The following is a 12,155-nucleotide window of genomic DNA, read 5'->3' as shown; positions in this document are numbered from 1 at the left end:
AACTGCATTACAAAAACGTGTTCCAGTGGCAACCACTTTACACAGCAGTTGGGTTAATCGATTAAAGGTATGGTTAATCGATTAACACTAAATAAAATATGTATTTTCAAATAGAAAACATCAAATATGTTATGCACTTAGATAATACATGTTTGACACTTAGTTTTATGCCTAGAATGCATATATACATGTATTTATGTAATGCATGAACATATTATCAAATGAACATATCTCATGGATGAAATGATTTAAAGATAAATGCATGTGAGACATGTTTTAGGTGCCCTAAGCCTTCGACTCAACTTAAACTAGAAGCTAGTCTAAGCCTAGTACCAAATAAAAGACTTAAGCACGTTGGATTGTTGGTTATCTTCAAGCACTTTTAGGCACACGTTGTCCTCATCAAAACCATGACGTTCAAGGAGAGCTTTCCAAAGTGTTCCACTTGACATGCACACTTTCAGAGACAAGATATGAATATCACTGAAACTTAAATTGGTTTTATTTCGGGATGGTCGACCATGGAGGTTATATACTTGCTATGGTGACGGATGGAAATATATCGAAGGAAATAAAGGAACTTATATATGATCTTCAATGATTAGGAGAATGTGTATGGTAAGGTGCCTAAAGAGGTTTTGTGGAATTTTCTAGAGAACAAAGATGTTCACATTATCTATATTGGAGCAATCAAGAATATGTACGAAGGGGTCAAGACCAGCGTGAGAACATAAGATATAGTCTTAGAAAATTTACATGTTACCACATGACTACACCAATGGTCAACATTAAGACCCTACTTGTTTATATTCATCTTGGATGTGATCATTGAACATATCCAAAAACCACTTCCATAATGCATGATCTTTGAAAAGATATTGTCTTAGAGGGAAACTCGAGAGATGAATTAAATGGGAAGTTAGAATCATGGAGAAAGCTTTAGAAGCACATGGATGTAATAAAATTCGAAGTAAGAAGGAGTATACAGAGTGTAATTTTAGCAAGAGGCGAACAAAATCTATTGTAAAGGTATAGATTGGGGATAACACCATACCATAAGTCACTAAATTTCAGTATCTTGAGTCAATCATACAAGGCGATGAGGAAATTGACGGAGATGTGAACCATAGGATTTATGTAGGTTGGATAAAATGGCAGAGTGCTTCAAGTGTCATTTGTGATAAAAATGTACTACTCAAGCTTAAGAGGTAGTTTTAGTACACATTGACAAGACTTGTAATGTTATATAGGACTGAATAACGGGTGATAAAATGCCAACAAGAGAATAGATTCCATTCAGAAGAGATGAGAATATTGCATTGGATGAGTAGGAACACTAGACTAGATAAGATTAAAAATGAATGCATCTAGAGAAGTTTAGAGTTGCTCCTATTATAGAAAAAATGGTAGAATCACGACTTAGGTGGTTTGGACATGTGTGACGGATACCAATGGAAGTTCCTCTAAGGAGAGTAGATCAAATGGAAGCTAGTTCAATTCCTAGAGGAAAGAGGAGACTTAGAGCTCAATTCATTGTCAATGAAAATGATTTATGTTAGAACATCATGTGATTGTTCGATCCACATACTCGACCCCACCTAACGCTTTGTTGTTATATAAGGAAAGTTAGTCCAACCAAGTTAAAAGTTCATTTAGTATTCCATGAAATTCATTAGAGTTACACATGTCAAACATGGTATGATGAGACAAGAGATGGGGAGACAAAAGATGGAGTTAATGATAAGAGCTTTACAAATGATATTGAGACATATACATATGAGGGTGATATTTTTGAAGAAATGACACTTGTTTAAATTGTTGATAATTAATGTTGAGAAGGCATTATATACGGTTGTGCTAAATTCAAGATTGACACTGGTGTCAAGGCTGTATAGGTTAAAATCTGTTAATGGATGGACTATTAAGATCTATACAAACTTACTTAAAATTTTGAATTATATGTTGCCGGAGGATAATCTGCTCCCTACTCGAACCTATTGGGAAAGACTACATGAGGATACATCATACATGCATGTGAAAATGATGAAATTTTAATTTTGAACGAGTATGTCTCGTTAAAGGTGTGCCCTATATGTAATGCCTTACGATATAAGAAGGCAACAATGGTTCACTACAATAATTTGACATTTAATTACAGTTCAAAGTTGCTGCTAAAAGATAAATTATCATAGGTATAACACAATTTTCCAACTATGGTATGAGGAGCGTTGGTAGAAAACTTCAACCTATACCTTCAGATTGTCCATCACTATAGTTGTTATCGATTGTGAAGAAGATCTTGCTCATAAACTTGGCATGGTTTTGATGAAAACACCAAGATCACTAAAAAGAAGAAGGAAGAAGACTATGAAGGCATATAAGATTCAAGCTTCAAGAAATTATAGATTAAAGTCTTCAATATGTACTTCTATCCTTACACTCATGTTATATATTAGTAGCAATGCTCAAAGGAATAAAACTATTTCCAAAATAATTGAATAAGTCTTGATAAAATATCAATAATGTTAAGTAACGAGTTACTTGACCTAAGTAACAAATTATTAGATCTAGGTAACATGTTACCTAAATCGTGTGACAGTTGGTAACATGTTACTAGATCTAAATAACATGTTATCTGACTAAGGAAACAGTTACAAAGCATAAATGACATTGAGTAACCGATTAATGCAGTGTATTAATCGATTACCACTTTGGACAGAAACTTTTGGCAATCGATTACACAGTCGTGACAATCGATTACCCATAGCTGTTTGAAACCATATTTTTAAATTCAAATGAACAACTTTAATCCAAAGTGAATAGGTTTCATTCTAATCGTGTCTCCTCTTCATGGAAGATTACTTTGGTTGATTGGAAACCTATTTAAACACATTGAGACATTCAATTACATACACGAATCATACAATCAATACACGAAACTTTCAATACTTAGTGAAACACTTTTATGCACTCTTTTGCAACTTTGTTCTTAATTTTCAGATTTTATGATGTTGCTTTAAGTGCCTTTGTTCTAAACTTTCAAAGATATAAAAGCATTGTTTACTAAGTATATATTGTGAGAAAAGGATTGCAAGTTATAGCATTGTCAAAAACTTATAAAGTCAATCCCGCCATTGCTAAATTCTTAATCTTGTTGTAAACTTTTCATCACAACGGTGTATTGAGAAGGGGAAAAGATTTCACTTGGAAATTTTGTTTTCCAAGGGTAGATAGTTGTGAGTGTGTAAGGTACAAGGGTCTCGGGGAGAGAAATTGTAATTGCAACTTAAATTATCTAGTGGAAAAATCTCTTATGTGGCAAGATTACTAGATGTAACCTTCGATGGATAAGAAGGAAAACCAATATAAAAATTCTTTGTGTACTCTTCTTCTAATCTACTCTTGTGTTTTTATTATTGCTTTACTTGGTTGATATCTACATCAATAATTCACTGCACAAACACTTTGATATCTTAGAAAAACATTGGTCATTTCTCCCAACAATTAATTCACTCCTTCTTAGTTGCCATCTAATACTTACAATTGGTATTATAGCTTATTTTGAGTAAATTATTCTCAAATTGGTCCTACTTCATAGATGGCCTCAAGATCATTTTTGGGAGAAGGTTCCAACATCAATCACCCTCCAAATATCGTTTGAGAATGCTATGATTTTTGGAAAATCAAGATGAGAATATTTATAGAGTCTCAAGACCTGGACATATGGAATGTGATTAATGAAGGATCTTATGAACCTTTCACTATTAGTGTAAGGGAAGTTAAGTCAAAATCCTCTTGGAATGATGATGATAAAAAGAAAGTGCAATACGACCTTAAAGCCAAAAAACATTCTTGTGTCGGCTCTAGGAGAAAAAGAATTCCTTAGAGTCTCAAGTTGCAAAATCGTCAAAAGAAATTTGGGACACTCTAGACAGGATGCATGGAACCGAACAAGTACAAAGGTTCACAACAAGTAGTGAAACATCTACATCAAAGCAAGACTTTGTATGCTCTATATGCAGAAAACCAAATCATCTTAAATGCACTTATCCAGTCCTACAAAAGCATCATACTTTCAAAAGAAAGAAGTACAAAAAGCGGAAGGAGAATACATCGTCACATAGTGGTGTCTGAATATGACACCTGGATCTCCTAAACTATCTCAAAACTTTTGGAGTTATATTTGTGTATTAAGAAAACTCGTACTTAATCAAATATTTGCGTGCATGGATTTTGTATGGATACTTTCTTAAGTTGTATGCTTAGGATAACTTAAAATATCAAATATTGTGGTAGTTATCCATGAAGGAACACCACTTGAGAAACTAAAATGCATAGGGATCGAAAACAACGAAGACTCTCGGCCCGGTAGCCCAAAAGGGTGAGGAAAATGGTCCTGGTAACTAGAACACCTCGCGCGGGCGAGGGAGAGGTTGGAGATGAGGCCCAATTTGAAGCTTGAGCGAGGGCCAGACAACTTGTTTTGGGCGTTTTTGATGGAGTGCTGAAATGTAAGAACCGGGTCTGTGTGCCAAGAGACACCAATTTGAAAATGGTAATCTTGGACAAAGCCCATAAGAGCAAACTAAGTATTCATCCTGGAGCTACCAAGATGTATCAAGACTTGAAGAAGATGTTCTGGTGGTTTTGTATGAAGAAAGAAGCGGTAGAGTATGTCTTGTGCTGCTTAACATGTGAGAAGGCAAAGATCGAGCACAAGAGACCCAAAGGGGAACTTCAACCTTTGGATATTTCCGTGTGGAAATGGGATAGCATTGAAATGGATTTTGTGAGCAGATTTCCTCGAACTCCCAAAGGTTATGACGCAGTTTGGGTGATAGTGGATCGTTTGACGAAGACAACTAATTTTCTACCAATCAATATGAAATACTCATTGGAAAGGCTAGCGGATTTGTACATCAAAGAGATTGTCCGATTGCATGGTATTCCTAAAAATATCATCTCGAATAGAGACCCAAGTTTCACTTTGAAATTTTTGAATGGTTTGCAAACAGCCTTGGGTACCAAACTGAGTATGAGTTCAGCTAACCACTCGCAGACAGATGGCCAATCTGAACGAACTATCCAATCTTTGGAAGACCTGCTGAGAGCATGTGTGTTGGAACATTCTGGAAGTTGGACGAACTACTTGCATTTGATAGAGTTCACCTATAACAACAGTTTCCATTTGAGTATCGGCATGGCGCCATATGAAGCTCTTTATAGTAGAAAGTGCAGAACACCATTATGATGGTTTGAAGTAGGAGAGAATCTGATACTAGGACCCGATGTGGTTCAGTAGACGACATAAAAGATCATAATGATAAGAGAAAACATTAAGACAACTCAGATTAGGCAGAAGAGCTATTATGATAAAATGAGGAACTCTCTCAGTTTTGAGGAAGGAGATCATGTGTTCATGAGGGTGGTTCCAACGACTGATATTGGTAGAGTTCTTAAAGTCTGTAAGCTTACCCTTAAATTCATAGGACCATACCAAATCCTTAGAAAAGTCGGACTAGTAGCTTACCAATAGCCTTGCCACCGTTATTGTCAAACCTACATAATATCTTCCATGTGTCTCAACTTAGAAAGTACATTAGTGACCCATTGCACATCATTGAACTCGATTCAATCCAACTAAAGGATAATCTCACTTTTGAAACTATGCCCTTGAGAATTGCGGGTCGCGGCATGAAGACATTGCGAGGCAAGGAGATTGCCCTAGTCAAGGTGATCTAGAGCCAATCAAATGGAGAAGATGCAACTTGGGAATTCAAGGACAACATGAAAGAGTCCTGCCCCTCTTTGTTTGCTTAAGAGGTACGTTTAATTTTCGAGGACGAAAATCTTATAAGTGGGGGAGGATTGTAACACCGCGAAGTACGATCGTTGGGGCGCCAAAAACGCTCAAAACGGACTACCTGGGTGGTAAGCTGAATTCATACTCAGTTTGGTACCCAAGGCTGTTTGCAAACCATCCACAATTTCGAAGTGAAACATGGGTCTCTATCCGAGATGATATTTGTAGGAATACCATGTAATCAGACAATCTATTTGATGTACAACTCCGCTAGCCTTTCTAATGAGTATTTCATATTGATTTGTAGAAAATGAGTTGTCTTCGTCGAACGATCCACTATCACCCAAACTATGTCATAACCTTTGGGAGTTCGAGGAAATCCGCTCACAAAATTCATTGCAATGCTATCCCATTTCCACACGAGAATATCCAAAGGTTGAAGTTCCCCTTCGGGTCTCTTGTGCTCGATCTTTGTCTTCTCACACGTTAAGCAGCACGAGACATACTCTACCACTTCTTTCTTCATACCAAACCACCAGAACATCTTCAAGTCTTGATACATCTTGGTAGCTCCAGGATGAATACTTAGTTTGCTCTTATGGGCTTCGTCCAAGATTACCATTTTCAAACCGGGGTCTCTTAGTGATATATATATATTGTGTATGTTATGCATGTCTGTCTAGATGTAATATTCTGTGTAATTCCATGTCGTCAATAAGTAATATTCATTAGATGTCTTACTCCCTCTTCTTTCTATTTGTCTTCTATTCACGTTTGTTCAGATGGATCGTTCGACTAGGATTCAGAGTTACCACTTTTCGATGTCCTAGGAGGGGGTATGGACGATTGAGGGAAACCGTTATACCTACACAGGCCCTTGTGCTTTTTGATTAGTGTACCTGTGTCAGGTATTTATTTTGTGAGTAGTTTTATTTGGGCGACGATTAGGATTCCGTCTTGTACTTCGTACCAACATTTTATGATATTCTAATGAAGTATGATTCAAAGTTATATTGAGTTATTTTTTTTATTACCATTACGTAATGGTTTTTGATTTTCTGCATTGTATGTTACTTAGAGTGATGTTCCGAAAATGAAATGAATATAAGGAAGTAAATTTTATATGGCTTCATCATTCAAAAAAAAATTACTCAGTTTTGAGCAAGATTTTTGGAGTAATTTTCGGGGCATTACAAACTTCTCTTGGAGACACCCTTTTTTACTTGGGAACTTGAACTAATTGATAATTTTTTTTGCAGGAAAACATATGTGACTCTTGGGAATTGCGTCATGACAAATCCAAGCAGTACTCAGTCAAATTTGCCTGTGACATTCTCACTCAAAACCAACACCATCATACTTTCAACAATCCTCATCTTCATCTTCCTTGGAAATGGAAAGCTCCTTTGAAAGTCACATCTCTTGCATGGAGATGTTCCAGGATAGGCTCCCAAATATGGAGACACTTCTCAGGTGAGGGTTACCTCTAACTCATGGAGGAGGTCCATTTTGCCAATTTTACAATGAGTATCCTGAATCTTCGCAACATCTTTTATCCTCCTGTAACCTCACCTATTTTGTTTAGAATCTTGTCTATAATTGGTTGGGCATCAACAATGTTCTTCCTCTTGATCTTAATCATCATTTTACTATTCATATGGGTATGGTGTCTCATAAGTATTGTTCAAAACTTTGGAGTGTTATATGGTTAGCAACTATGTGGACTATTTGGCTTTCAAGGAATGATCTTATTTTTAATTTGGTCAAGCCTTCTCTTTAGAAAATTCTAAAATTTGCAAGAGTTAACTCTTGACTTTGAATTAATAGTCAGAGGGGCAAAAACTTAATAAACTAGTCAGACTGGGTTGCTAATCCCCTAATTTGTCTCAACATTGCTTTGTAATTGATTCTTTTTTCCTCATTCCTTTTCAATCGTGAAACTCTTGTAACTTGTCTCAACATTGCTTTGTAATTGGTTCTTTTTTCCTCATTCTGACCAAAAAAATATAAACTTTAACACTATTCCACAAATAGAAAAATATGGTCACCAAATTCTAATCACAACTATTAGGTAAAAAGTATTGGGAGATTTTCATGATGGGCTATAACATTCTTTTATGGACTAAGTGAAAGAAGTATATAAGTAGGGTTGACACCACATCTTGACTCAACCTTAAGGCATTAGGTCTATGAGTCTATCTACTTATATGTTTTTAACTCATCCACTTTTGCACAATAAGACTTCTTCATTCAAACTTGGAATATCTAAGAAAAAGCCTATTTCTGAAAATGACTTCACTTATGCCTATTAATTTAACAAGTGTGTTCTGTTACATGTGCCATTATTCTTAACACTTTCCCATATGCTCGAATAGTCATTGAAGCTCGATAAGGGTTGAGTGTTGCCAATAATCCTTCTCGAGTGCGCAAAAGGAGGCGGAAACCCACATGCTTAGTCTAAAACCAATAGGACGAGGTACGCGGAATCTGTCGAGGCTAATGTTAAGCATTCGGGAACAATTAGTGTGCATAAGTATTTTGTGTTATAAAACTTCAATTGGTGGGAGAATGTATTTGAAAATGATGAACATTATTATTATTATATTAGTAAAGATTTTACATGTCAAATTATTAAGAAAAATATAGATATGTATAATGAAAAGGTACCTTAATATTATTATTGAAGAATATGGTGAAATATATTTAATTGTCCTTAGTTGTGTGTTCACTCATTTCATGTCCACAGTAAAACAAATAGATTCTTTGATATTCAAGTATTGTAGATTGTCATTAATTTTAGTTTATCTTTTAATGGGATGAAGATAATAATTTGAATTTTTTTCTTTTTGTAAATCTACAAGTAGACACTATAACTCCTTATTTATAAGAAATAAGTGCATACTCTTTCATTAGCCTTCATACTTTTTCATGAAATCATTAGAACTCACTCTCTTTCATGAAATCATTTGAATTCACGCTCTTTGATCAAGAGTGATGTTCCATGATTTTCTTATTTCTAATTTTGTCCATCATAAAATTAGAAATAAGACATTTAGTATTTACATAATAATTTTCACAATAATTGTATCTATAGCTATAAATTTTACTCGAATTAGATTATTTTAGTTTGACTTATTAAAATAATAACCTTGACACATTTGAACATGTGTGATTCAAAATTTCTTTAATTCTTGATCTAACTTTGGTTTTTAGAAACCCCAATTTCCTTACTACAATCATTTTTGTACATTTACTAGTGACCCGATCATTATGTGAAAGACTTGCCTAGGAATTATTCAACCGTGTATAATATTTGGATTAATAAAACATTATCTTATATGAGTTAAATTAATTTCATGTTAATTGATTCTATCTATAACTTATGTGTATTTTATTAGTCAATATTTAAGTTTATTCTTCTATTATTTGTAACAAATTATATATATATATATATATATATATGATTCAACTCATGCTTGAATTTCACCAAATTTAGCCATCCTAAACTTGTAATTATATATAGAAGTTCGGATGATAATAAATACTGATAAAACTCAAATATGAGTGAGTCCAAATAATTTATTATATAAACAAAAATTGTTATAAATAATAAGATAATAATAAACCAAATAATAATATACACATAAACTATATATAAATTCAAATTAAACGAGACTAACTAGATAAAATAATATTCTATTAATTCAAATGTTATCTAATAATAACTATTAATTATTAATCATTATTAAATATTAATTATATTATTATTGTTTTTATTATAATGAAATTAAGCTCTAATAAATAATTTCTATAACAACAAAAATATTCATTTATCATATATTTAATATATACATTATAAAAGTATATTAAATCATTAATAATTTTACTATTTCCTTATAATTATTATTCATCTAGTACATCCATATTGGTTAATTGTTTTGATAATTCTGTGTTTTTTATTTTAAAATAATTTTTAATAATAACATTTTACCTTATAATAAATATCACATATGTTGAGTTTTTTATATGTTTTTATTTTGTAAAAATGTATAACTATTTTAATTGATGATTATTAGGATTCCAATTGTGAATTTGTGAGTATTATGTGGTTAAAAGAAGTAGGTATCAAATAAATATGTAAGTTGAAGTGCATACAAATCACAAAATAAGTTTAGAGTTTAGATGTGATATCAGCGTAAAAATTAAAAACAAACTGTTTATGGATAAAATAAAATATATTTGTACATAGTCTTCTCTTTCATATTACTACACTATATATAAAGGTAAAATATAGTGTAATTATTACTATAGTATAAATTTTCACTTTCTTGTTTTGCTCTTAATATTTTTTAATTTAAAAGAGAAATCATATATTCATATGTACCACCACCAACATATTCGTCACATCTCTCACCTTAAATTGAATATTATAATAAAATAAAAATTATAATATAAAGTACGTCCAATATAAAATTAATGAATACAAAAAATATTTTAATTTTTCAAAATATAATATATAAAATTTAAATTCTTGACACTATAAAATAAGAATATGGGCTAGTATTAAATAGTTGGGAATCAAGGTGAAAGTACATTATTATTATCAATAGCTGCGTATCAATTAACCAAAATTTTGAAAATATAATTTACACCATAAAATTGTTCCCTGTACACTTCTTAGAACAATATTTTAAAATCCCACCATATGTTTTAAATACGAATTATCTTATACTATATAATACTTTACTACTAAAAAGGTTGACACATTTTTTTATCAAACACATCCCCATATATTATTCAATGCACCAAACCATAACAAATGACATCAAATTATACGAGAACAACCCTTGGCTAACAATTATTGTAGGCAACGTTAATTGCATTAAATGGAAATGATTTGTCTGAAGCATATTTGAAGGTGACTGATGCATCATTGTTGATAGGTTTACCATCGATTAGAAGACATTTATCGCCAGAGACCTTCAATGTTGAAGAGTCTATTGGTTCAACGGTTTGAAACCCAGTGCAGTTTAATGTCACTTGTTGAATAACACAAGGGCATTTGTTGGTAATAGTCACAACCCACTCTGGCTTTCCCTTAACTTGAGCTCCTGATTGAGATTGGTTTAAGTTGACATCGCTATTGCGGCAAAAGCGTGACCCACTCCCATAGCCTGGGTGGGAAAACAAAAAAGTAATCAGAAAAAAAAAATATATATATATATATGTATCGATAGTGTACGAGTTTTTTACATTCATTCATATTTAATCATCATTGATTTTAAAAAAGTAATAGAAATTAACGATGAATATACAGTGATATGTATAAATATTTACACTAACATTACATAAATATTACACTAATGAACTTTAAAAACACCTAAAAATATGAATTGTTAAGAATCCTTTGGAATGTATTGAAATGAGTTAGAATGAATGATTGAGGTCTTTCGGTAGAGTGGAGTAACATTTGGTCTCTATCTTCTTATTTTATTCAATAATATATTTGTTTGTTAATAAAAAAGACACAAAAATAAATGTCGAAAATTGGAAGAAAACAGAGTTACCTTCAGAAATAAGGCCAAGGAAGAGAAGGATGCTGAGAGTTTTAATGGCGGCAGTCATTTCTGACAATAATGTTGGCTTCAATTTTGAATATTTGTTTTGGCAATTCAAAATGGTAGTATGTTTCGTTAATTATATACAGTATGTTAGAAGAATGAATTTGGTCCAACAATGACCTGAATTCAATAGGAAAATTGAGATTTTTTCTATTAATTAAATTAATAGATTTAGATGTTGAGGTTTTAAAACTTATATATAGACAGATCGGTGAAGTGATCAAAGTGAGAATACATGTTAGTGTGGGAAATTATAATAATTAATATGGATTATTGGCTCATATTTGAATGACACAAAGTGAGAATATATATTATTGTAAAAAATGATAATAATGAATATGAATCATTTTGCTCCACAAAAAATATTGAAATGTGTTGGGAAATGCAAAAGTGTACAACTATAATCAGCATTAGATTGATCATTAAAATTAAGGGGAGACACAACTAATTTAATTTATCATTGGAATAAAAGGTGTCATCAGAATTATCGTTGGTAGGAAGAGAAACCACCTATATAATCACTATTAGAATGATTGTCAATAGAAAATAAATTTTTATTAATATAACTCGATAATAGGAGAGAAGGCTTGTGGCAATAGAACATAATGTTATAATAGTCATAAATGATTGTGACAAGAAATTACTACTGGCATAATTTTTCAATAGGAGAAAATCATCATCAATGTGAATATTACCAAATATAAAAAAAAGAAAAAAGTGAATTGTTGTAT

General features: G+C 32.4%; 1 protein-coding gene across 1 annotated transcript; it reads right to left on the bottom strand.

Moving 5' to 3' along the window:
• Positions 1 to 10,585: 10,585 nt before the first annotated feature.
• Positions 10,586 to 11,459, bottom strand: LOC109340375 (protein TAPETUM DETERMINANT 1-like). The gene is made up of 2 exons (XM_019578051.1): positions 11,371 to 11,459; positions 10,586 to 10,977 (listed from the first exon to the last, which is right to left on the bottom strand). Exons 1-2 carry the CDS (start codon positions 11,426 to 11,428, stop codon positions 10,655 to 10,657), a joined length of 381 nt encoding a protein of 126 aa, XP_019433596.1. The 5' UTR covers positions 11,429 to 11,459; the 3' UTR covers positions 10,586 to 10,654.
• Positions 11,460 to 12,155: the final 696 nt, after the last annotated feature.

This window comes from Lupinus angustifolius, unplaced genomic scaffold (genome assembly GCF_001865875.1).
Source record: "Lupinus angustifolius cultivar Tanjil unplaced genomic scaffold, LupAngTanjil_v1.0 Scaffold_165_17, whole genome shotgun sequence".
NCBI lineage: Eukaryota > Viridiplantae > Streptophyta > Magnoliopsida > Fabales > Fabaceae > Lupinus > Lupinus angustifolius.
Note: the sequence above shows the minus strand (reverse complement) of the source record. Positions and strands in the feature narration are given on the sequence as shown.